Raw genomic sequence first — 26899 nt, 5'->3', positions numbered from 1 at the left:
AGGGCTTGTAATACATTGTCATATCGTCAGACAAAATACAGGAAACCAGATAATCTTGAAGACTGCCACTGATTGGTAGGGTTGACCAGCCACACAGATTAGACAAAACACCCAAAAAGAAAATTAAAATTATTTCACGTTAATTTGTAACATTAAAGAACTGTATAGCATACATACAGATATTTGTAACTACTTAAACCAGCGGGAGAACAGGCACGATGGTGGGTATATAAGATTTACATATTTTAGCCGATAGCTGCCTGAATGCAGATATTTTTAATTAAAGAGTTTATCTGGCTCTACTTACCACCACATTGGAGGTGACTGGTGCCGATAATTTTACAGCCCCACACACCAGGCTGCCTAGATGTGTGCACAATCAGCGGGTATCAAGGAATTGTCCAATTCTGATGAACAACACAATAAATGCATGGTATATGCTGATTGTACACATGAAAATGTCTCCAAACTGCTGACTACTATTTGTATCCCTTTTTTTTTCTTGGCCTTTTTTCAGAGAATATGAATGATAACACCAAAACTTTTCTCCTCTCATGGTTAGTGGTTGGGTGAAGCCATTTATTGTCAAACTACTGTGTTTTCTCTTTTTAAATCATAATGATAACCCAAAACATCCAAATGATCCTGATCAAAAGTTCACATACCCTGGTGATTTTGGCCTGACAACATGCACAGAAGTTGACACAAATGGGTTTGAATGGCTACTAAAGGTAACATCCTCACATGTGACCTGTTTGCTTGTAATCAATGTGTTTGCATAAAAGCTGAGTGAGTTTCTGGGATCCAGACAGACTCTTGCATCTTTCCTCCAGCCACTGACGTTTCTGGATTGTGAGTCATGGGGAAAGAAAAAGAATTGTCAACAGATATATGGCAAATGGTAGTTGAACTGTATAAAACAGGAAAGATATCCAAGGAATTGATACTGGCAGTCAGCAGCATTCAAACGGTGATAAATAAATGGAAAATCAGGGGCTCTGTAAAAAACAAAACCATGGTCAGGTAGATCAACAAAAATGTTGTCCACAACTGCCAGGAAAATTGTTCAGGATGCAAAGAAAAACCCACAAATAACATCAGCTGAAATGCAGAACTCTCTGAAAACTAGCGGTGTGGCTGTTTCAAGATGTACAATAAGGAGGCACTTGAAGAAAAATGGGCTGGTCGAGTTGCTAGAAGCAAGCAAATACTGAGCAAATGCCACAAAGTATTTCACCTACAATATACAAAACAGCACAGAGACAGCCTCAAACCTTCTGGAAAAAGGCAATTCAGAGTGAGAAGACCAAAATTGAACTTTCTGGCCACAACCATAAATGTTACATTTGGAGAGAGTTCAACAAGGCCTATGATGAAAGGAACACCATTCCTACTGTAAAGCACGGAGGTGAATCGCTGATGCTTTGGGGATGTGTGAGCTACAAAGGCACAGGAGCCTTGGTCAAAGTTGAAGGAAAGATAAATGCATCCCATTACCAGCAATTACTTGAGGCAAATTTACACTCATCAGCCCAGAAGCTGCACATGGAACGTACTTGGACATTCCAACATGACAATGATCCAAAACACAAGGCCAAGTCGACCTGTCATTGGCTTCAACAGAACAAAGTGAAGGTTCTGGAGTGGCCATCTCAGTCTCCTGCCCTCAATATCATCGAGCCACTCTGGTGAGATCTCAAGCGGGCAGTTCATGCTTTTTGCCAGGAAGAGTTGGCAGCTTTAGCATCTGAGAAAATAAAGAACCTCATGCACAACTACCACAAAAGACTTCAGCTGTCATTCATGTTAAATGGGGCAATGTACAGTATTAAGAAATGGGGTATGTAAACTTTTGATCAGGGTCATTTGGATGTTTTGGGCTGTCATTATGATTTAAAAAGAGAAAACACAGTAGTTTGACAATAAATGGCTACACCCAACCATTAACCATTGGAAAAAGTGTTGGTGTTATTCATATTCTCTGAAAAAAGGCCAAGAAAGCAAAAATTCTGCTGGAGTATATAAACTTTTGAGCACAACTGTATCTCTGCCCCTGCTCTCCTCTTTCAGTTTAACACAGGTAAGCCATATGACAATGACAGGCTCAAGTGAGGGAAAGAAAACTTCAAAACCTATAGTGATGGCAGAATATCAATAAAAGCCAGCTCTCCCATATACAGGAGCACTTGTTCGGCTGACTGCTCCTATGTTCCCTGGAAGGAAGCGGTCGCAAGACATGTCTAATCTCTAGGAGGCAATGAGATCGGCAGTCTGAAATCGGACATGCCCAATCGACATCTACCCCATCTACTGTCGGCTGAACTTGTCGATATCAATGGGTTTGAGCAACATTAGTCTAATTTGTATGGGGTCTTAACTGCCCACTGCAAAAGTGGGTGGCAAATTGAAGAACATAAGTATTTGGGGAGTTGTTTGACTTATTTGTGCACGAAAAGCACATTTAACTTGATGTAAGGGATGAGGAGACCAGAAATGCCTTGGTTTTCTACAGGTTTTATGTGAAAGAAAGCTATGTTTTAATTTTAATAATAGTTTAGGAAAAGCAAGTCTAAACCTTGAAGACACAATTGACTTAAGATTCTGCTGTCTTCTAGGTCATTATACAGCATTATACAGTACATTCTATGTAGATCTAGACTAAGCCATTGTACTAAATTTTCGCATTTAGGGAAGGACAACAGAACTAGACTTCTAGTGAGGAATAAATCATTGTCTAAACAGTGCAATATTGGGATGAGACATTTGCTGAAGCATCACAAGGAACACAAGAGGAAATTGTCTTTTTAGTTCCTCAAAGTTTTTAATTTCACAATTATTGCTTAAAGCAAATCTGTCAGCAGGATTGTGCTCAGTAAACTACAGACATTGTCAGGTCGGCGCCTTTATTCTGATTAAAATGATACCTGGGCTGATGAAATCCTTCTTGTGGTTGTTGTTTAATCTGTATTTGCAGTTTTTAGTTAATGAGATTCTCGTGCTCCGGCCTTTATGTTGTGCTTTGATTACATATACATCTCTATGGGCTTATGACAAGTCACTGATCCTTCAGTGACCTGCCCCCTATTTTACATAATGCATAGAATATTGTGTAGAAAAAAATAAATTTAACATTCATCATGCAGGTGCTATACAATGAATAATATACATATATTCGTTTATGACTTAGTCATATAGTATTGTGGGCATAAAAAAAAAAATCAAAATGACATTGGCGGCCGCGCCTGCGCAGTGGCATCTATCAGGTTCCGACAGATGATACTGTGCAGGCGCCGTCACCGCCGCAATTTTGCTAGAGAAAACAAAATTGGCTCCATCACAATAGCACTAGCGGCACCTGCGTAGTAGCATCTATCGCCGATGGAGCCAATTTTTTTTCTCTAGGAAAATGGTGCCAGCGGCGGCTTCATCTTGATGAATCCAATTTTTTTTTTTTTTTTTTTGCTCCCCACAATACATGACTAAATCATAAATGAATGTATAAATATTGCCCATTGTATCATGCTACAGCAAAGGCGCCGATGCCAGCGCCTAATGTTGATTTATTATTTCTATGCAGTATGTAAAATAGGGGGCAGGTCACTGAAGGATCACTGATGTGTCATAAGCCCATAGAGATGCATATGTAAGCAGAGCACAACAAAAAGCAACATCCACAGGTCCATCAACAGCCCCGCCCACAGGCCGCCCCAGATCACGAGAATCTCATTAACTGAAAACTTAAAATAAAGATTAAACAACAACCACAAGACTGATTTCACCAACCAAGGTATCATTTTAATCACTATAACGGCGCCAGCCTGACACTGCCTGTAGTTTACGGAGCACAGTCCTACTGACAGGTTCACTTTAAAACAGAAATGCAATAATTATTGCAACCACTCATAAGTAGGTTTTCGTGTAAGGCTCCTAGATCTTCATCAGCTTTCCTTGGACAGCAGATCAGTTCATCCATATAGATAGAAAACCAGAGAAGGAATAATATATGATGTGCTTTCTTATTAGAGGACTATGAAGTAAGTTCCTGTGGATTTGAGTTTGTAGCACATCTTGTCTGGCACAAACGGACTAAAACTCGACCATGTGTCCCAAATTTTTCTACAATGAAGGTTCTTTATTTGAAAGCTCATCACTTATTATACAGGTCCTTCTCAAAAAATTAGCATATAGTGTTAAATTTCATTATTTACCATAATGTAATGATTACAATTAAACTTTCATATATTATAGATTCATTATCCACCAACTGAAATGTGTCAGGTCTTTTATTGTTTCAATACTGATGATTTTGGCATACAACTCCTGATAACCCAAAAAACCTGTCTCAATAAATTAGCATATTTCACCCATCCAATCAAATAAAAGTGTTTTTTAATAACAAACAAAAAAACCAACAAATAATAATGTTCAGTTATGCACTCAATACTTGGTCGGGAATCCTTTGGCAGAAATGACTGCTTCAATGCGGCGTGGCATGGAGGCAATCAGCCTGTGACACTGCTGAGATGTTATGGAGGCCCAGGATGCTTCAATAGCGGCCTTAAGCTCATCCAGAGTGTTGGGTCTTGCGTCTCTCAACTTTCTCTTCACAGTATCCCACAGATTCTCTATGGGGTTCAGGTCAGGAGAGTTGGCAGGCCAATTGAGCACAGTAATACCATGGTCAGTAAACCATTTACCAGTGGTTTTGGCACTGTAAGCAGGTGCCAGGTCGTGCTGAAAAATGAAATCTTCATCTCCATAAAGCATTTCAGCCGATGGAAGCATGAAGTGCTCCAAAATCTCCTGATAGCTAGCTGCATTGACCCTGCCCTTGATGAAACACAGTGGACCAACACCAGCAGCTGACATGGCACCCCACACCATCACTGACTGTGGGTACTTGACACTGGACTTCAGGCATTTTCTTCTCCCCAGTCTTCCTCCAGACTCTGGCACCTTGATTTCCGAATGACATGCAAAATTTGCTTTCATCAGAAAAAAGTACTTGGGACCACTTAGCAACAGTCCAGTGCTGCTTCTCTGTAGCCCAGGTCAGGCGCCTCTGCCGATGTTTATGGTTCAAAAGTGGCTTTACCTGGGGAATGCGGCACCTGTAGCCCATTTCCTGCACACGCCTGTGCACGGTGGCTCTGGATGTTTCCACACCAGACTCAGTCCACTGCTTCCTCAGGTTCCCCAAGGTCTGGAATCGGTCCTTCTCCACAATCTTCCTCAGGGTCCGGTCTCCTCTTCTCGTTGTACAGCGTTTTCTGCCACATTGTTTCCTTCCAACAGACTTACCATTGAGGTGCCTTGATACAGCACTCTGGGAACAGCCTATTTGTTGAGAAATTTCTTTCTGGGTCTTACCCTCTTGCTTGAGGGTGTCAATGATGGCCTTCTTGACATCTGTCAGGTCGCTAGTCTTACCCATGATGGGGGTTTTGAGTAATGAACCAGGCAGGGAGTTTATAAAAGCCTCAGGTATCTTTTGCATGTGTTTAGAGTTAATTAGTTGATTCAGAAGATTAGGGTAATAGGTCGTTTAGAGAACCTTTTCTTGATATGCTAATTTATTGAGACAGTTTTTTTGGGTTATCAGGAGTTGTATGCCAAAATCATCAGTATTAAAACAATAAAAGACCTGACAAATTTCAGTTGGTGGATAATGAATCTATAATATATGAAAGTTTAATTGTAATCATTACATTATGGTAAATAATGAAATTTAACACTATATGCTAATTTTTTGAGAAGGACCTGTATATGCACAGTAGACACTTGGGCCTTTCTACAGTAAAAACTTTTCTTTACAGGAGATGCTATTTTCTTTAAGTTATTTTCTTTCCAAAAGTTATAACCATGAGTGATGGGAACATGTGTACAGTAACGTCAGTGTGTCCTTCTACTCGTACATCAAAGGTGAAGAAATTGTCCTGATAAATACCTAGTACGGGGTAATATTAAAACAATGATTTCCTAATGGGACTCACCAGAATGAGTCTTATTACAAAGGTTTCTTCTTGAAAGTACAAAACTACAGGGGACATTGGTCAGATGTAAATACTGACTGCAGAAAATGTAGGGTCTCCAAGAGCCAAAATGGATCCCACCTGACGGCATCTCTAAGCGTTACACTCATTCAAGTTTCTTCTAAGTCTGATTCTTGGAACAAACACACAAAACCCTCCGAGCTTCTCTATATGTGTGCGTGTGGGGCGTTGGGTACTGTTATCTAAACTGAGAGGACAAGACAGCCACAAGGAGGAGATACAACCACTGAGGAGACAGCAGCACGGGGGACAACATAGACCTCAGAGCAGCAGTGTGGGGACACTTATTCTCGGGGGTTACTGTTTCTGCTTGTGGAGACAGCCAGTTGACATAATTGATCACTAAGATCATATTTGTATTTTTTTAATCATTTAATAACCGTATTTAACAGTGTTTACATAGGATAGATACTGTACATAGGAAGCATCAAGGTGAGATCTTGTGGAGGATACTTGTATGTGGACTTATTACTATTGCTCTCTGATATTACCAAGTTATCAACTGATTATAATTGTAAGTAACACAGACTAGTGTGTATGATGAATTCAGACGGAAAGCCAGTCCCCCTGCGCTGCGTGCTCATGACCATCAGTATGGGGGTCCTACTGGTTCTTCTCAGCGCCTGTCCTGCCTGTACACATAAGAACAGAGGATCTAAATTTGAGGTAGGTCTTTTATATATTTTTTACAGTATTACCGTAAGTTGAATTTATGTAATTTAAGCTATACCCTGAAGGTGAAGCTACATGTTGTAATTGTTAGAACCATGGAGAGCCATAGGAAACCATCTGGATGACCATCCTAAGGTGCTCATCAGTGCCCATAATTTGGAATGATCTTTTTTTCATTGGATAGAGTCACAGCAGCGTATTTTCTCTCATCTGAGAAAATCGGGCAAATTATGTTAAACAAACTCTGCTCACATTTTGATCAGAATGTGATCTAATTCTCTCAGATGAGAAGATGGAAACTTTTTTTTTTTTTTTTTTTTTTAACAAACTTCTCAATTCTGTCAGCCAGTGAAAATCACACTAAACTCAGAGGTCATCCCTGTACAGTCCGCTGTTTTCCATGGACTCATTTACTTGCATGGTCGAGTGCGATACGAATACCGGTCAAACCGGGACATGCTGTGACTTTTTCCTCGGAACAGCTAAGTCCGAGGAAAACATTGGACATGTATACAACTCCATAGAATAACATTGGTTGGAGTGTGATCCCATGTTTTGTTGAATATCACTTGGACCAAAAATAAGCCCTTTTAGTGATATATTAATGGCACATTATACCTCACTAAACCGATTATTGGTAGGGGCAGCATATGGAAATGTATCAAATTACCACCGTTGGTATGCCCAACATGATTAAGTCCCATTACCACCCTCAACTATCTATATAATTTAAGAGGTTAGTAAAACAATAGTTGGAATGTTAGACGGATCCTCCGTTGAAAAGCGTTGCGGTTTAACCCCATCTCTCGTCTGTATCTCTTTCCTGTGCTCCTAAGACCGGTTTTCATTGTCTGATTGCTCCCATCCTCCATTGGAGGTTCCCGGCTGGAGCTGCGGTGGAGACTCGACATCCTGTCCACCCTTGGGCTGCTTCCTAAGCACTCCTATATGACCGCTCATCACTGACTCTTATTAAAAGAGGAAATAATGTCACTTATTTCAAGTTCTGTGATCACTAATTATTCCTTCTCCAATTTTACATCAGCGTTACAATTTTGGTAGGTATAACGATAAAGATATTTTTTTAAGGTTTAACCAGTTATTTCTCAGTTTCTTTATATACAGGATATACAGTGCCTTGTGAAAGTATTCGGCTCCCTGGAACTTTTCAACCTTGTCCCACATATCATGCTTCAAACAAAAGACACCAAATGTAAATTTTTGGTGAAGAATCAACAAGTGGAACACAATTGTGAAGTTGAATGAAATTTATTGGTTATGTTAAATTGCTTGGAAATTCGAAAACTGAAAAGTGGGGCGTGCAATATTATTCGGCCCCTTTACTTTCGGTGCAGAAAACTCACTCCAGAAGTTCATTGTGGATCTCTGAATGATCCAATGTTGTCCTAAATGCCCAATGATGATAAATATAATCCACTTGTGTGTAATCAAGTCTCCGCAGCGTCGGACTGGGGTGTCTGGGGCCCACAGGAGGAATTGACCCTAGGGGCCCATTCTACAGCTATATCCAAATACCTATATTGTTACAGATACAAGAAATGTCATAGGGATCTATGACTGGCACTACCTGGTCATCACGGCAGATAACTCATCACATATGTCGTTTTATGAGGTTGGCATCAGTTATGGAGCTGTTGTGATATCACAGCCCATTGTGGTCAGCGGAGATGCTGTAATATTTCGGGTGAGTGACATTACAAGGGGAGTCATTGAGGCACACAGCTTCTGACAGTACAACCTTACCAAACATGTAAAACGCAGTATAATCACAATTATGTATCACTCAGTTGAAAGGGATTGCCCAAGACCAAAGCCGCCCATCAGTGCTCATAACAATGAGATCCAGCCCCAACATCACTGGAACGCTGCCAGTGCGGGAGGTGAATATATATTTATTTTACAGTAGACAATATAGTATTTATGGAAGAGTTGTCCAAGTAGTGCTCAGCCCCTTTACGGATAGGTGATCAATATCCAACTGGCTGGGGACCCCCACTGATCAGCTGTTAGCAGCCCCCACTACCACCGGAAGTACTCCTGTACATGCTTTGTATACTGTGCATTCACCTTTCCCAGCTATTGCAGCTCTGCTCCCAATCACTTTAATAAGAGCTGAGCTACAATACTCGAGAAGGGCCACTACGTGTACGGACCTGTGTTGTTCCAGCTCCGCAGGGACCTGGTAAAAGCTGACAGGTGGGTCATCAATATTGTAGCCTTGGAAAAAACCCTTAATTTGCTTCTGAAGTTCTGATCATAGCAGCAATCTGGTCATCTGTACCTTTAACCATGTCCTGGCCACACAGGCACACACACACACACAGACAAACTCACACACAGACACACAAACATGCAGGCACACACACACAAACACGCAGGCACACAAACACACAGACACACACAAACACGCAGGCACACACACACAAACACACTCACACAGGCACACTCACACAGGCACACACACACAGACACGCAGGCACACACACAGACACGCAGGCACACACACAGACACGCAGGCACACTCACACAGAGACACTCACACAGACACACACAAACACGCAGGCACACACACAGACACGCAGGCGCACACACACACAAACACGCAGGCACACACACACAAACACACACACAAACACGCAGGCACACACAGACACGCAGGCACACTCACACACAGACAGACCCGCAGGCACACACACACACAGACAGACCCGCAGGCACACACACACACACAGACAGACCCGCAGGCACACTCACACAGCACAGCTCACCTCCCTGCAGCCTGTTCTTTGCCGGCAGCTTTCTGTGTGAGACAAAACGCTGGATGATGACGTCATCCAGCTGGGCTCTCACACAGGGAAGCAGGACGCCGGAATGTGCTGCTGCTGCTGCCAGAAGGTGAACTGCTTTGTGTCTGACTCTGTGTGCGGCTGTGCCTGTGTATGTGGTGCGGACGGTGCTTTTGCGGTGCTGTGTGTAAGTGGTGCGGTGGTGGGGCTTTACATGCGGGCAGCGTTAGCCTCACCCTGCGGCTAACGCTACCCGCTATTAAAGAGAAATGGTATTCACGCTTCTCCACGCCCATATTGGCGTGGAGAAGCGTGAATATTCATTTGGCTTTAGCAGCGGGGAACGGATTCTGTCTCCAGCTGCTGCTAGGCTGGCACAGAGCGGGTCCCCTTGACTCAGGGGCCCCATAGCCAGTGGCTGGGGCCCCGGGAGCAGTGGGGGCCCTTGAAGCATTGGGGGCCCTAGGCAGCTGCTGGCAAGTATGCCAGCAGGTGTCAGTGCCTGGGCCCACCGGAGAATCCTCCGGTTCTCCGTTGGGCCAGTCAGAGCCCGAGTCTCCGTATAAATGCACCTGCTCTGTGATAGTCTCAGGGTTCTGTTTGAAGCACAGAGCATCATGAAGACCAAGGAACACAACAGGCAGGTCTGTGATACTGTTCTGGAGAAGTTTAAAGCCGGATTTGGATACAAAATGATTTCCAAAACTTCAAATACCCCAAGGAGCACTGTGCAAGCGATCATATTGAAATGGAAGGAGTATCATACCACTGCAAATCTACCAAGACCCGGCCATCCCTCCAAACTTTCATCTCAAACAAGGAGAAGACTGATCAGAGATGCAGCCAAGAGGCCCATGATCACTCTGGATGAACTGCAGAGATCTACAGCTGAGGTGGGACAGTCTGTCCATAGGACAACAATCAGTCATACACGGCACAAATCTGGCCTTTCTGGAAGAGTGGCAAGAAGAAAGCCATTTCTCAAAGATATCCATAAAAAGTGTTGTTTAAAGTTTGCAACAAGCCACCTGGGAGATACACCAAACATGTGGAAGGTGGTGCTCTGGTCAGATGAAACCAAAATCAAACTTTTTGGCAAGAATGCCAAACGATATGTTTGGCGTAAAGGAAACAGCTAATCACCCAGAACACACCATCCCCACTGTCAAACATGGTGGTGGCAGCATCATGGTTTGGGCCTGCTTTTCTTCAGCAGGGATAGGGAAGATGGTTAAATTGATGGGAAGAAGGATGGAGCCAAATACAGGACCATTCTTGAAGAAAACCTGTTGGGAGTCTGCAAGACCTGAGACTGGGACGAAGATTTATCTTCCAACAAGACAATGATCCCAAACATAAAGCAAAATCTACAATGGAATGGTTCACAAATAAACGTATCCAGGTGTTAGAATGGCCAAGTCAAAGTCCAGACCTCAATCCAATCGAGAATCTGTGGAAAGAGCTGAAAACTGCTGTTCACAAACGATCTCCATCAAACCTCACTGAGCTCGAGCTGTTTGCCAAGGAAGAATGGGCAAGAATTTCAGTCTCTCGATGTACAAAACTGACATACCCCAAGCGACTTGCAGCTGTAATTGCAGCAAAAGGTGGCGCAACAAAGTATTAAGTTAAAGGGGCCGAATAATATTGCACGCCCCACTTTTCAGTTTTTGAATTTCAAATTTTTTTTAAAATAACCAATAAATTTCATTCAACTTCACAATTGTGTTCCACTTGTTGTTGATTCTTCACCAAAAATATACCTTTGGTATCTTTATGTTTGAAGCATGATATGTGGGAAAAAGTTGAAAAGTTCCAGGGAGCTGAATACTTTCGCAAGGCACTGTACAGGTAAATTTGACATACACAAGTAGAAGATTGAGATTTGCTTTTTTGCAGATCTGTCATATTTGTAAAAAAAAATTTTGGGTGCGCAACATATGGTGAGAGAAGGTTTGATGACCACAATCTCTCCACACAGACATTCAGAAATATCCGGCTTTAACAAACAAGTGGGAGGTTGGACAGACACTGGCTACATGCCGTGTGCTCTGTACCATCTGGTAATGTAGAGGGCATCAGATACACTGGAGGAGCCAAGTGTTAATCACAGTGCAAGGCAGCATGGTGGCTCAGTAATTCACTGGAGTCCTGGGTTCACATCCCACCAAGGATAACATCTGCAAGGAGTTTGCATGTTCTCCCTATACCCTTCAGGGAAGAACATCTACAAAATCAAATATCATTGTTTCCAATACATAACAAATGGATGGATATTCTGTGACCGATAAAGCAATATTAGAATATTTTTTCCTATATAGGATACCATTGTCACAGCTCTACCCTCACCGGAGATTCCTGTGCTTACACCCCCACAAAAGACAGACACCACAGTAGAGAAGATATCACGGAAAGGGACAGGAGAACAAACTCCCAAGTTGTCTCCCAAATACTCCTGGCTGTTGTTTCTTAAGCACGCCGACCGTGAAGCCAAAAACAAAAGAAGGGGGCATGAGGACTCTTCGCAAGTAAGATATATTATATGCATTACTATTGTATGGATGCTCAATTGATACACTTATTTCACTGGAAGACAAGGGGGTAAGGTTTACATGAGATTAGAAATACGAATTTGCTATATTTATTCCAAAACACCACTATTCTTATCCTTGAGTTGTGTGTGCTAGTTTGCTCTATGAATTATTTGTGGCAGTGACCCAGGGTCAAACCCTAAATTTTTGGTATTTCAGACTAATGTTAGAACATTTTGGTACTTGGGCTAGTAGATTTTTGCTCAAAAGTAAATTTTATATCAAGTATTGATGTAATGTCTTCAGAGAGTGGACGACCCCTTTTCTTAAATACAGTTTTCTTCTAAAGTGAACTCATTAATACCTACAAGACATCAGATACTCTGGATTATTACATAGTTGTCAATTCAATAAGTCCAAAATAAAATATTCACCCAGTTTTTGTTCTGGGCTTGTTCTGCAGCAAACATTACATCACTGTATTCTTTTTTCTTGTTTCTTTGGACATTACATCACTGTATAGTTTGTGCTGAAACCCAGCACTGGATTATTAAGGCTACGTTCCCACTGAGTTTTTAGTGAGATTTTTAAGCTGCGTATTTTTGAAAAATTGCGAGTAACTTTGAGGGAGCAGAAATGGTGCAACATCAAAACCTCACCAAAAGCTTATCGTGGGAAAGTAGCTTTAGAGTTTCTGTACTATAGTAGACCTGAATTAAGCTTTTTCATAATAAAATTCTTGTATGCTCTCAGAATCATCACACTGGCCCCATCGGCCCTCCGGCACCCTCACGGCATCACAATCAAGCCATCAATCATGTTTCCAGGGAAAAGAAACTTTCCCAATTCCTGCAGTTATTGAGCGGTGAGTAGGTAAAAAATGGCTAAAACTGTTAGTTTGTTACCACTTAATGCTGAGAAAGTGACAGCTCATTACTGTACGTAACGTAGTAACATACTTATAGGGGCTGCAGTATATTAGGTGCCACAGCGCCACCTTGTACACAGCTACTACATGTCATGTTCCCTACAGTAATACATCCGTTTCTTTCATCATATTCTCACTGCATAGAATAACTGATAAAGCTAAGCCATATATTGCACAAGTCCCATTTTATCTAGTTGTGCATCTTAAGTGCAGCAGTAAACACTCCCAGATCAGCCACAGTACATGTTCATACACTGCAGATTATTCTGCCTAACTCCTGCATGATTCCTCAAGTTTTATAACAGCTTTCAAGTGATCAAGAAAAACACTGTGCGGAAACATACATCCACAGCGTGGTCATGACTGTGACAATTTCTGGTGGAAAAACTTCAGATTAGCTCGGCTGAATTCCTACGGAGTTAATCCAAGTGTGGATCCACTAGTCTTCCCATGGAAAAATATGAGTTTCAGCTGCGTATTATCTAAAACATTTGGTAAAGTTTATTCACAAACTCATCAGCTTCTCTTTTCTTACATAAATGATAGATCTATGCAATCCCTCATTTATAATGACTTGCAAAAGCATTCACCCCCCTTGGCATTTTTCGGGTGATGCTACCTCACAACCTGGAATTTCAGTTTTGCTTTTCTTTCTGAGGGTTTGCATCAGTTCCTGTAAATAACATACCTACAACTGTGAGCATTTGGTTTTCATTTTATTGTGAAGCAAACAACAAATAATAAAGCAACTGAAGACTTCAGTGTGCATAACTATTCACCCTCCTACAGTCATTACTTTTTTAGAGCCTCTTTTTGCGACAATTACAGCTGCATGTCGCTTTGGATAAGTCTCTATGAGCTTTCCACATCTTGCCACTTGGGAGTTTTGCCCATTTCTCAAGGAAAAACTGCTCCAGCTCCTTCAAGTTACTGTAGATGGTTTCCTCTGTTGAACAGGAATCTTCAAGTCTGATTACAGATTCTCACAATGTTTCACTGTGGGGATGGTGTTCTTGAATTGATTAGCTGTGTTGGTTTGGCATCAGACACGTTTACTTTGGTGGCCAAAAAGTTCAATTTTGGTCTCCTCTGACCACAGCATATATTTGGGGAGTCTCCTCTGTCTGTTGGCAAACTCAAAACGAGCCTTACAATTTTTGTGTGTAGCCCACTCTTACATAAAGGCCACCTCTATGGTAGTGTATGTATTTCTATGCAGCTGAACACTCCGGTCCCGAGTGCCAGGTATTGATGCGAAAGACTCATGCGAGTTTCTTGCATTGCACTCGCAAGTGTGACCCCGGCCTTATTGTGGTCATATGGACAGATATTCCAGTCTATGCTTGGGAACTCTGCAGCTCCTTCAGGGTTACCTTTTGTGTCTGTGCTGCGTCTCTGCTTAATGCCCTCCTTGCCCGGGCTGAGTTTTGGTTGGGCGGCTCTTTCTTGGCAGGTATCATGTTCTTTCCATTTCATTATAATGGATTTGATGGTGCTCTGGGTGATCATCAGAGATTGGGATATTTTTTTATAACCCAACCCTGACTTGTACTTCTCAACAACTTTGTCCCTGACTTGTTTGGAGATCTCTTTGGTCTTCATGATGTTTGGTTAGTGGTGCCTCTTGCTTAATGGTGTTGCAGCCTCTGTGGCCCCTCAAAAAAGGTATGTAGATAAGGTACCTTCACACAACGATTTCATTAAAGATATCGTTGCAACGTCACGCTTTTTGTGACGTAGCAACGATCCCGCTAACGATCTCATTATGTGTGACAGCGACCAACGATCAGGCCCCTGCTGGGAGATCGTTGGTCGCTGGGGAATGATCAGGACCTTTTTTTGGTCGCTGATCACCCGCTGTCATCGCTGGATCGGCGAGTATGACGCCGATCCAGCAATGTGTTCACGTCACCGCTGTGCTCTGCTTTACGGCCGGCGCTGACAGTCAGTGCGGGAAGCTGACGGCGGGGGACGTGACAGACATCGGAATGTGAGTATGTACTGTTTTTTTTTTTTTTTTTTTTACTTTACCCTGGTTACCATTGTAAAATATTGGGTTACTAAGCGCGGCCCTGCGCTTAGTAACCCGATGTTTACCCTGGTTACCCGGGGACTTCGGCATCGTTGAAGACAGTTTCAACGATGCCGAAGTCTTTCCCCTGATCGTTGGTCGCTGGAGAGAGCTGTCTGTGTGACAGCTCCCCAGCGACCACACAACGACTTACCAACGATCACGGCCAGGTCGTATCGCTGGTCGTGATCGTTGGTAAGTCGTTTAGTGTAACGGTACCTATACTGACAGACCATGTGACACTGAGATTGCGCACAGTTGGACTTCCTTTCACTAACCATGTGACTTATTGTTAGGGATCAAGTTCCCGCCTCTGCACAGAGGGAATCTCGAGCCATCTCCGCTGCGGTCTCCCATTCTTCTCCTGCCGCAGTGGAGCCTGCCCAGCGGAGGCGTCGGTCCTAGCGTCTCACTCAGTCTGACACTGTGCAAAGGGTTACTGCTGCCTTTCCAGCTTCTGTCATTGTAGCTAGTACTGGTCAGCAGCGAGCAAACGTCTTTGGGACTAAGTCTTACTTTTCCCCTTCTGAGCATGCCCAGGGTAAGGTCTCTCATTGGAGATCAAGGGTCACATGCTCAGGTACTGCAGCAACTCCCATTGGTCCTCTAGGAAGGTCCTGAAGTTGCTCAAGTTCTGTGGCAGCCTCCCATTGGTCCTTCTGGGAAGGTCCTGTAGTTGCTGCAGCTATAAAAGGTTCGCATGACCGCACGGCCATGCGCTAGTATTAATCCTTGTTATGTGCTTTGCGCCAGTGTGGTCATGTATGCCTATGGTCAGGGTTGGCTGTAAAAGCCATTAGAATACCGGCACCTCCGGTCAGAAGTTTGGTTGCATGTATTCAGGGCCCGGCTGAAATAAGCCACTAGAATACCGGCTCCTCCGGTGAGGAATTGGTTGTGTGCTTTCCTGACTGCATGACCACTGACTGCTATCTGCTCAGCAGTTATTTGTGTGCTCCTTTGAGTTTAACAGGACAGAGTTCGCATATACCGCCATATAGTGCCATTTACTAGCAGCAGATTCCTCCTGCACGGTGGACCCCGGGCTGCGAATGCACCAATAACTTCATCTAATTACTCAGTGCGTTCTGCTAGCCCTAACACTTATGAAGGGAGTTGCTTGCAAAATAAATTTTGATGGGCTTTATTGGAAAAGGGGTGAATACTTATGCACATGCCAATTTTTAGTTATTTGATCACATACATTTAAGTTATGCCTATATTTACGTCACAAATAGACTATTTAGTGCTGATGCATCACACACAAATCGGATTACAAAAATATTTAAACAGGTTTTAATGTAATAAAATAGGTAAAAAGCCAAGGTTTTCAGCCCATTTTTTTGGGCTGAAAGTCCCCCTCTCAGCTTATACTCGAGTCATATACCCGGGGGTCGGCAGGTGAGCGAGAGCGGGGGCTGTGTAGTTATACTTACCTGCTGCGGCGCGGTCCCTGCAGTCCCTGGCTTCCCCGGCGCTGCAAATTCTTCCTGTACTGAGCGGTCACATGGCACCGCTCATTACAGAAATGAATAGGCGGCTCCGCCTCCATAGGGGAGGAGCCGCATATTCATTGCTGTAAATGATCGGTGCCATGTGACCGCTCAATTACAGGAAGAAGCTGCAGCGCCGGGGAAGCAGGGACTGAAGGGACCGCGCTGGAGCAGGTAAGTATACGGAGAGCACAGCGCTGCGCGATATTTACCTGCTCCGGTGCGGCTCCGTCTGCAGCGTCCTCTAGCAGTGACGCTCAGGTTAGAGGGCGCAGTGACGTAGTCAGTGCGCGCCCTCTGCTGAGCGTCAGTGCTGGAGACGGAGCCGCACGAGGAGCAGGTAATTACTGAAAGCGCTGCCATCCTGAGCAAGAGAGGCGAGTATGTGATTTTTTTATTTTTTATTGCAGCAGCAGCATTCTATATGGAGCATCTATGGGGCCATAATCAACAGTGCAGAGCAATATATATGGCACAGCTTTATAAGGAGAATCTATGGGGCCATAATAAACGGTGCAGAGCAATAAATACATGGGGCACAGCTTTATAAGGAGCATCTATGGGGCCATAATGAACGGTATAGAGCATTGTATATAGCACAGCTTTATGTGGAGCATCTATGGGGCCATAATGAACGGTGCAGAGCATTGTATATAGCACAGCTTTATGTGGAGCATCTATGGGGCCATAATGAACGGTGCAGAGCATTGTATATAGCACAGTTGTATTTGTATATAGCACAGTTGTATATGGAGCATCTATGGGGCAATAATGAACGGTATGGAGCATCTATTTTTATTTTTGAAATTCACCGGTAGCTGCTGCATTTTCCACCCTAGGCTTATACTCGAGTCAATAAGTTTTCCCAGTTTTTTGTGGCAAAATTAGGGGGGTCAGCTTATACTCGAGTATATACGGTAATTCTCCAATTTTTTTTAAATTTGTTATTATTGTTTCTGGATGGTTATGTAGCACTATCATATTCTGCAGCGCTCAAAAAAGATTGTCAGAATTAATATCAGTTTTTGTCCCAGTGTAGCTCACATCTACATTCTCTACACTGCATATGGTCCATTAGACGAACCAATAATCATCAAACCCATCAAATCATCAATGAATGAGCAAAGCTTAAAAATCACGGTTCTCAGCAGCACATCTGTCTAGTTGATGTGCTGCCAACAATGTGATATTTTCTGAACACAGCAAGATTGTATTAACCATCAATGTGTGAACACAAAATTCTGGTTTGGCCCATCTAATTAAAAAACCCTGATGAACGTTCATTTAACTGCTGCAGTCGGCTAGTCTAATTGTACCTGTTCACACTGGGAGTTATTTCATAGGAAGTGACGGAGGTGAGGAGCGTTGATCATTTTGCATCAGCAGATAACTTCCAAGGGACACACAAACAACAGGTATCAGCCAGCATATCATCAGCGCCACTCACCTTTAGACGTGGAAGTGAATGATGCCTCTTTTAAAGGGCCACTGTCACCCCTTCCAGCCGTTATAAACTAAAAGAGCCACCTTGTGCAGCAGTAATGCTGCATTCTAACAAGGTGGCTCTTTTAGTTTTTGGTGCATTTATTCCCAAAATAAAGCGTTTTACAACTTCTCCCAAATACCTGTCTTTAGACAGGGAGGCAGCTCTTAACCCCCCTGCTTGAAACGCCACACTGCCGTCACTCAAATCTTCAGGGGCGCCGGGCGTCACCCCCTCCGCGCTGTTTTCCCATGAAATCCGGCATCTGCGCTGTTTAGTACTGGCTGGTGCAGGCGCAAGATTTGAGTGACGGCAGTGTGGCGTTTCAAGCAGGGGGGTGAGGACCTGCCTCCCTGTCTAAAGAAAGGTATTTTGGAGAAGCTATAAAGCGCTTTATTTTGGGAATAAATGCACCAAAAACTAACAGAGCCACCTTGTTAGAATGCAGCATTACTGCTGCACAAGGTGGCTCTTTTAGTTTATAACGGCTGGAGGGGGCGACAGTGGCCCTTTAAGGCAACGAACCCAATACAATAAGAAAACAGAGCTAACCACTGAGCCACTGCGTTACTGGGTTATATTAAATCCAAAAACTAATGTTAAATGTGCAATCCTCACATGACAAGAAGAGATCTTGATATTTGATACAGTAGGGGCCGATTGATCACGTTTTATTTTTTATCTTGTGGCATATGTCTATGTTTTATGAAGCCAAATTCTTCAAAATGGTGCAGGCAGTTCATGATTTTAGCACAAAATAAAAAATGTTGTTCATTTTTGTCTTTGACTGGTTTTGTGATTTTTAAGCACAAAAAGTGGAGTAAAATTTGGGCCAAAATATCTGTTGTATATAAAATCACTCTAGGGGGGAAACTGGGGTAGATTTGCACCAAATCTTGGGACTTTTTTTTTTTTTTCTCGCCTTTCTTAAAGTCGCTATTGGTGAATCAACTGGAAACTCAAAGCCCCGCCTACAATGGTTAACATAAAACAGTCAAACACAAAATAAACTTTAAAAAATGTACAAATTAAAATAAGAATTAGGTGCAAGTGAAAAAACACCAAAAACCTAGACGAAAAAAGACAAATGTAATGATGAATTGGGCCCAAAGTGTATTAGAATCTTTTCATTACAGAATTATTATACCTTTAAATACATTAGAGATAATGTGCTTGTGCTATAAAAATACTAAATTTCATTTCCTGACAGATATTCTTGTGAAACAGAAGGACGGGGATCATCTACCTCCAACTGTGCTCCCTGCAAAAGTGCTCGCAGCCTTTACCTGCAGGACAATTGGGGATATTCTCGTGGATGCTGGAGAGATGAAGGAACTTCAGAATTACCAGCGGGTGAGTGGCGAGCAAATGAGTAGATGGAAGATAAAACCCCCGACCCTGCAATATATGTTACTTCAAATCCATGGCCTTTTTAACCTATTGTGGAAGAAGTTCTGCCAGTTATCACCATGTTGGCCTCTATTTATCGAAAGTCACCTTTCTGAATATACAGATTGCAGGTTTAGTCTGGGGCTACTCGGGGACTTTGGCCACACAACCAAAGACTGCTGTATGGCGCTGCTATATCACAGCAAAGTGCAAGTAAATGGGGTTGTTAAGTGACCCGTAAGGTACCACGACAAGCAATATACAAAGAGTCAGAACACGTTGGATATTTTGCCGAGTGTTAGCCAAGTTACCGTACTGGTCAAAATGTGCCACCATTCACTTGCACTATGTTGCGATATAACAGCGCCACGTAGTGATCTCTGGCCAAGTGACCGGTGTTGTGGACAAAGTTGCAGTATCGCCATCTATCCTTCATAAGAAACACCACCACAAAGTTAAATACTCTCTCCTCTTTGGGATGATGCGATGGGCGTTTATAGCGCATTTATCTGGATAGTGCTTCCCGGGCCGTCATGTATTTTCCTATCACTATACTGACAGTGGCTGTAAACCAGGGGCTTGTTTTTCTACATTGTGCCCTTAGACTAAAAATATTCTTACAAAGCCGTCCTTCGTGATCCCCTTACAGTGAGATCACACAATAACATGTCTGTTTGCAGCTTCTTTTAGAAGGATCATTTTACAGAAGTGCTGGCCTGAACTTAACCAGTGGTCGGTATACGGCTCCATTCACCGGACTCTATGCCTTCTACGCAAGACTCCGGATTGGTGAGTGACAGAACAGGAAAGAACATCGCGTTGGAGTAATGATGTCCATGGTGACAGACAACTGATTAATAATTCACTCCTGAGGCCTCATGTACTCAACCATATTACTGATCCACAATACAGCAACAATACTGAACCGTCACTAGGCCACCGATTGAATACAGAATCCACGTGAAAGAAAATAAGTAAAGTTTAATCAGGTCTCATATTATAGTGGTATCCCCTTCTACAAACATTCCTCTAAGGGAGAACACGGCACCTGGGAGAAGAACCATACTGCTGACAATGTAATGTCTATGGGTCAGCAATATGGAACCTTGTGTGCTACTTGACAGGCAATATCCACACACAGTGCCAGCTTGCGAATGTATTCGGCCCCCTATAACTTTTCAACCTTTTCCCACATAGCATGCTTCGAAACAAAGATACCAAATGTAAATTTTTGGTGAAGAATCAACAAGTGGAACACAATTGTGAAGTTGAACAAAATTTATTGGTTATTTTAAAGTTTTGTGGAAATTCAAAAACTGAAAAGTGGGGCGTGCAATATTATTCGGCCCCTTTACTTTTAGTGCAGCAAACTCATTCCAGAAGTTCATTGTGGATCTCTGAATGATCCAATGTTGTCCTAAATGCCTAATGATGATAAATATAATCCACTTGTGTGTAATCAAGACTCGGTATAAATGCACCTGCTCTGTGATAGTCTCAGGGTTCTGTTTGAAGCACAGAGAGACTCATGAAGACCAAGGAACGCAACAGGCAGGTCCGTGATACTGTTGTGGAGAAGTTTAAAGCCGGATTTGGATAAAAAATGATTTTCAAAACTTTAAACATCCCAAGGAGCACTGTGCAAGCGATCATATTGAAATGGAAGGAGTTTCATACCACTGCAAATCTACCAAGACCCGGCCGTCCCTCTAAACTTTCATCTCAAACAAGGAGAAGACTGATCAGAGATGCAGCCAAGAGGCCAATGATCTCTCTGGATGAACTGCAACGATCTACAGCTGAGGTGGGACAGTCTGTCCATAGGACAACAATCAGTCATACACGGCACAAACCTGGCCTTTATGGAAGAGTGGCAAGAAGAAAGCCATTTCTCAAAGATATCCATAAATCCATAAAAAGTGTCGGTTAAAGTTTGCAACAAGCCACCTGGGAGACACACCAAACATGTGGAAGAAGGTGCTCTGGTCAGATGAAACCAAAATCAAACTTTTTGGCAACAATGCCAAACAATATGTTTGGCGTAAAGGCAACACAGCTCATCACCATGAGCATACCATCCCCACTGTCAAACATAGTGGTGGCAGCATCATGCTTTGGGCCTACTTTTCTTCAGCAGGGACAAGGAAGATGGTTAAAATTGATGGGAAGATGGATGGAGCCAAATACAGGACAATTCTTGGAAGAAAATCTGTTGGAGTCTGCAAAAGACCCGAGACTGGGACGGAGATTTGTCTTCCAACAAGACAACGATCCCAAACATAAAATCTACAATGGAATGGTTCACAAATAAAAGTATCCAGGTGTTAGAATGGTCAAATCAGAGTTCAGACCTCAATCCAATCGAGAATCTGTGGAAAGAGCTGAAAACTGCTGTTCACAAATGATCTCCATCAAACCTCACTGAGCTCGAGCTGTTTGCCAAGGAAGAATGGGCAAGCATTTCAGTCTCTCAATGTACAAAACTGATAGAGACATTCCCCAAGCGACTTGCAGCTGTAATCGCAGCAAAAGGTGGCGCAACAAAGTATTAAGTTAACCCTGCTGTTCTGTTCGGTCTGGGGAGACATATTTTGAACTTTGGTATTTTTTGGGGTGTTCAAGATGCGGTTCTGAAACTTGTGGTTGATTGACTTAAATGAGGATGGGTCGGTCGGCCACGGGTTTCAGAGCCGCATCTTGAATATTTTAAAGAATATTGAAGTTCAAAGTCGGTCATTTTTGACCAACAGAACAGCAGGGTTAAAGGGGCCGAATAATAATGCACGCCCCACTTTTCAGTTTTTGAATTTCAAAATTTTTTTTAAAATAACTAATAAATTTCGTTCAACTTGACAATTGTGTTCCACTTGTTGTTGATTCTTCACCAAAAATTTACATTTGGTATCTTTATGTTTGAAGCATGATATGTGAGAAAAGGTTGAAAAATTCCAGTGGGCCGAATACTTTCGCAAGGCCCTTGTTTCCGTGAGAAAAATCCATTAATAGGTCATGACCTGCGCATTGTGTATATTCTGAACAGTCACATCCTTAGAAAGGCATGGAGTTTAATGGCAGTGTGGGGGTCTAACTGCTGAGACCCCCCACTAATCCCACTGCCACCTCAGTGAATCTCTACACAACTGCTTGAAATAGTGAAGTTGCCATCTCCTTCAGTTAATCGAATCGAGCAGCACAGCTGAATGGTCACTCTAAACTAGTGGGGAACATAATCCCGTTTTGGGTCCTAGCTGTTGAACCCCCAAAAAGTAGTAGTTACATACTTGATACCCTTCGTGCCATAGCTTTTTCATTTTCCCATCGATGGCACTGCATAAGACCTTTTTTTTGTGTGGCAAGCTGATGATTTTATTGATCCCATTTTGTGATTACATACAACATTTCTGATTGCTTGCTTTTAAAGGGAACCTGTCACCTGAATTTGGCGGGTCCTTTTTTGGGTCATATGGGCGGTGTTTTCGGGTCTTTTATTAACCCCCTTATTTCCCGCTGGTCGCGAAATTGACTTGCTGTTGATTCGCTTTCCTCCCTAGTTAACGCGTGCGCAAAGCAATCTTGCCTTGTGCACGCCCAGTATGCTTGGCCCAACTGCGGGCAAAGCCGAAAACCATTAGTGCGCATGCGCCGGCACACTATGTCCCGGAACACAGCAAAATACTTCCGGGACATAGTGCGCCGGCGCATGCGCACTAATGGTTTTCGGCTTTGCCCGCAGTTGGGCAAAGCATACTGGGCGTGCGCAAGGCAAGATTGCTTTGCGCACGCGTTAACTAGGGAGGAAAGCGAATCAACGGCAAGTCAATTTCGCGACCAGCGGGAAAAAAGGGGGTTAATAAAAGACCCGAAAACACCGCCCATATGACCCAAAAAAGGACCCGCCAAATTCAGGTGACAGGTTCCCTTTAAGCAATTTGACATTTTCATTTATTTTTTGTCTTCACATTTACCACTTGAATTATTGAACTTTGAATTTTCCATAACTCTGCCTTTAATGGCATTAGAAAATATGTGCATTGTTTTCAATGTTTTATTTCTTTATTATTAAAGGGGTGGTAATAAAAACTTTATTAAAATCTGGAAAAAAAATACACTTAATTTTCTGTCCCCTTAGGGGATTTGAACTTGCAATCATTTTTTTTTTCTTGTACAAAGCCCAGCCACAGGGTAAGATGGCAGCCATGGGGGTCTTCAAAAATAAGCTGACTGCCAGTACAAACCATCATGGGGGGCCGACAGACAGGGACATGCACACACTAGTGATCGCGCTATTTACATTGTGCTGATAGTTGCATTGATAAACAGTGACTAAAGGTACCTTCACACATAACGATATTGTTAACGATATCGTTGCATTTTGTGACGTAGCAACGATATCGTTAATAAAATCGTTATGTGTGACAGCGACCAACGATCAGGCCCCTGCTGGGAGATCGTTGGTCGCTGAAGAAAGTCCAGCACTTTATTTCGTCGCTGGATCTCCCGTGGACATCGCTGGATCGGCGTGTGTGACACCGATCCAGCGATGTCTTCACTGGTAACCAGGGTAAACATCGGGTAACTAAGCGCAGGGCCGTGAGCTGTGAGCGTCGGTCAGCCGGAAAGCAGAGCGGTGACGTCACCGCTCTGTTTTCCGGCCGCTGTGCTCACACAGCCAGTACAGGAGGAGTGCAGAGCACAGCGCTGGAGGACAGACAGCGGTAGGTAAGTATGTAGTGTTTGTTTTTTTTACTTTTAGGAAGGTAACCAGGGTAAACATCGGGTAACTAAGCGCGGCCCTGCGCTTAGTTACCCGATGTTTACCCTGGTTACCGGCATCGTTGGTCGCTGGAGAGCTGTCTGTGTGACAGCTCTCTAGCGACCAAACAGCGACGCTGCAGCGATCCGGATCGTTGTCGGTATCGCTGCAGCGTCGCTTAATGTGAAGGGGCCTTAAAGAAAGCTCCGGTAGCGGCTGTTACAGGAAGATGCCACCTGCTTAACACAGCTGGCATCTCTCGGGTATAGTGCACGCTCAACTCCTCAAATATCAGTTCCCTTCATCCTAATGAGGTTGTTACAGTGGAAAAAAAAATTCTCCACAAGCCCCAAAATTTCTACAATGTGTAAAGCTACTCTGATGGCCACCATTATTTTCCCAAACTAAAAAAATAATTTTGTACAAGGGTAAATAATGTCCCCCTCCAAAAAAAATTCCACGTAAGATATATAAATGATCATCTATGTAAATGGCGTCACAGGTACATTTGTATTTGCAGATTTTCAGAACCACGCTCGGCCCAAGGATCCGATGGGTTTTCTGCATGTGATGCTCTGTATCCGGTCCCTCTGCCAGGAAAATTTGTAAGTTACAGTGAATTCGATCATATAAAATAACTGGTTCCTGATGAGTAAATGAAATCTAAACAGATGCGTTTCCTCTAGGTCCTTGCAGCAAAGTCGCAGTTTCACCAGCAGGGAGGTTGCCGCTACAATTACATTGAATGGAGTATTGTACATCCAGGTAAACAACAGGAAACATCTCCTCATCCATCTAAAGGCCCCTTCACATTTAGCGACGCTGCAGCGATACCGACAACGATCCGAATCGCTGCAGCGTCGCTGTTTGGTCGCTGGAGAGCTGTCACACAGACCGCTCTCCAGCGACCAACGATGCCGGTAACCAGGGTAAACATCGGGTAACTAAGCGCAGGGCCGCGCTTAGTAACCCGATGTTTACCCTGGTTACCATGCTAAAAGTAAAAAAAAACAAACAGTACATACTTACCTACAGCCGTCTGTCCTCCAGCGCTGCGCTCTGCTTCTCTGCTCTCCTCCTGTACTGTCTGGGAGCCGGAAAGCAGAGCGGTGACGTCACCGCTCTGCTTTCCGGCTCACAGCCAGTACAGGAGGAGTGCAGAGCGCAGCGCTGGAGGACAGACAGCTGTAGGTAAGTATCTAGTGTTTGTTTTTTTTTACTTTTAGCATGGTAACCAGGGTAAACATCGGGTTACTAAGCGCGGCCCTGCGCTTAGTTACCCGATGTTTACCCTGGTTACCAGTGAAGACATCGCTGGATCGGTGTCACACACGCCGATCCAGCGATGTCAGCAGGGAGTCCAGCGACGAAATAAAGTTCTGGACTTTATTCAGCGACCAACGATCTCCCAGCAGGGGCCTGATCGTTGGTCGCTGTCACACATAACGATTTAATTAACGATATCGTTGCTACGTCACAAATAGCAACGATATCGTTAACAATATCGTTATGTGTGAAGGTACCTTAACCGACACTTACTTTGTAGGCTGTGTTCACAAGCTGCCATCGTATCACAGTATTTGCAAAGACTGCTATACAACTGCAAAGTGTGAATTAACTCTTATACGTCAGTCCCTGAGTGCTCCATATATTGACTACAGTCCCCATTCTGTTTCTATGGCCCTTTTCAGATAAGTGCAATGTAGGGGCTTATTCTGCACTATGGTTACAGCAACGGGATCTTTCATAAAAACCAAAGTTAGGCGACCATCAAGGCCTATAGTACTCGGTTTCTTACAACAGCTTCGATCTTGACCTGCTGGGCTACATTTCCACCATTTTTTGCTGTAAAAATGCAAAACAAAATAGATGTAAAAGATATGCTGCAAGGTTTCTCAATGCTTGAAAAATACTATTTGGGTGCGTTCATGCTGCATTTTTTTGCCGACTTCTTGAGGATTTTGGAGAGTTTCAACTTCAAATGATCAGCAAAAACATTTAGTGTGAAAGACGCTTAAGAAGGGTCTTGCAGCATGGTTCTATATTTTCCAGGATCACTTACTCTAACCCTGCTTTATTCCCCACAGGCCGGCCAATACGTGTCACTTTTCTTGGAGAACAGGATGGGTTCTTGGCCCGTGCTGGTGAAGGAGTCAGATTTCAGCGGCGTGCTCTTAGGACAGTGATCCTTCTTCTATTTTTAATTAAACTACGAGGGGATATCCACGACACCCAGGATCCTTTATATTTTATAATATAATTTAAGAAATTGCAAATAAATATTTTATAACTTAATGTATGACGGCTGCAGAGCTACCAGGATATTTCACGGTTTATATTTGAGGATGTATTTCTACAAAATAAAGTGTGCAGACCAAAATGGTTTTCTGTGGCTACAAAGCAGGCAACCCACATATGTTCTGATCCATCAATAAGAATCAATGTAAAGGGGTTGTGCCAACTCAATGCGTTATCATCTATACCCAGGATAAGTGGCTGCTCGCTCAGGGGCCCACGGCTGGGAGCCCCTAGATCCAGAGAACCATGCTCTTAAGTGACCCAACTGAATGGCGCTACGGCTGCCCATCTCTATCTCAGCTCTGTTCATCATCTATGTCAGGGACCCCCAACTTATGGCTCGCAGCGGTCTACCAGCTTGGTGCATTATCATCAGGTCTAACAAGCCGCTATGAAATGCAGGCAAGCAGATGGTGACTTT

General features: G+C 43.3%; 1 protein-coding gene across 2 annotated transcripts; it reads left to right on the top strand.

Annotated features, from left to right (window-relative positions):
* Positions 1–6259: 6259 nt before the first annotated feature.
* Positions 6260–26556, top strand: ERFE (erythroferrone). Of its 2 annotated transcripts, none has more exons than XM_069727742.1 (8): positions 6260–6719; positions 11854–12060; positions 12817–12928; positions 19249–19391; positions 20108–20216; positions 24701–24785; positions 24867–24945; positions 26268–26556. In XM_069727742.1, exons 1-8 carry the CDS (start codon positions 6591–6593, stop codon positions 26364–26366), a joined length of 963 nt encoding a protein of 320 aa, XP_069583843.1. In that variant the 5' UTR covers positions 6260–6590; the 3' UTR covers positions 26367–26556. The 2 variants fall into 2 exon arrangements, with proteins under 2 accessions (XP_069583843.1, XP_069583844.1); XM_069727743.1 differs by having other exon boundaries at positions 6451–6719; positions 11914–12060; positions 26268–26495.
* Positions 26557–26899: the final 343 nt, after the last annotated feature.

The sequence above is a fragment of the Ranitomeya imitator genome, chromosome 5, assembly GCF_032444005.1.
Source record: "Ranitomeya imitator isolate aRanImi1 chromosome 5, aRanImi1.pri, whole genome shotgun sequence".
Classification (NCBI taxonomy): Eukaryota; Metazoa; Chordata; class Amphibia; order Anura; family Dendrobatidae; genus Ranitomeya; species Ranitomeya imitator.
This window is presented reverse-complemented; position numbering and strand designations above follow the sequence as displayed.

What these genes read in the sequence shown, in the direction of transcription:
- ERFE (XM_069727742.1), top strand. Translation starts at nt 6,591, where the DNA reads ATGATGAATTCAGACGGAAAGCCAGTCCCCCTGCGCTGCGTGCTCATG. An exon ending in ATTCCTGCAGTTATTGAGCG is followed by an intron (nt 12,929 to 19,248) that starts GTGAGTAGGTAA and finishes ATTTCCTGACAG; the next exon opens with ATATTCTTGTGAAACAGAAG. An exon ending in AACTTCAGAATTACCAGCGG is followed by an intron (nt 19,392 to 20,107) that starts GTGAGTGGCGAG and finishes GTCTGTTTGCAG; the next exon opens with CTTCTTTTAGAAGGATCATT.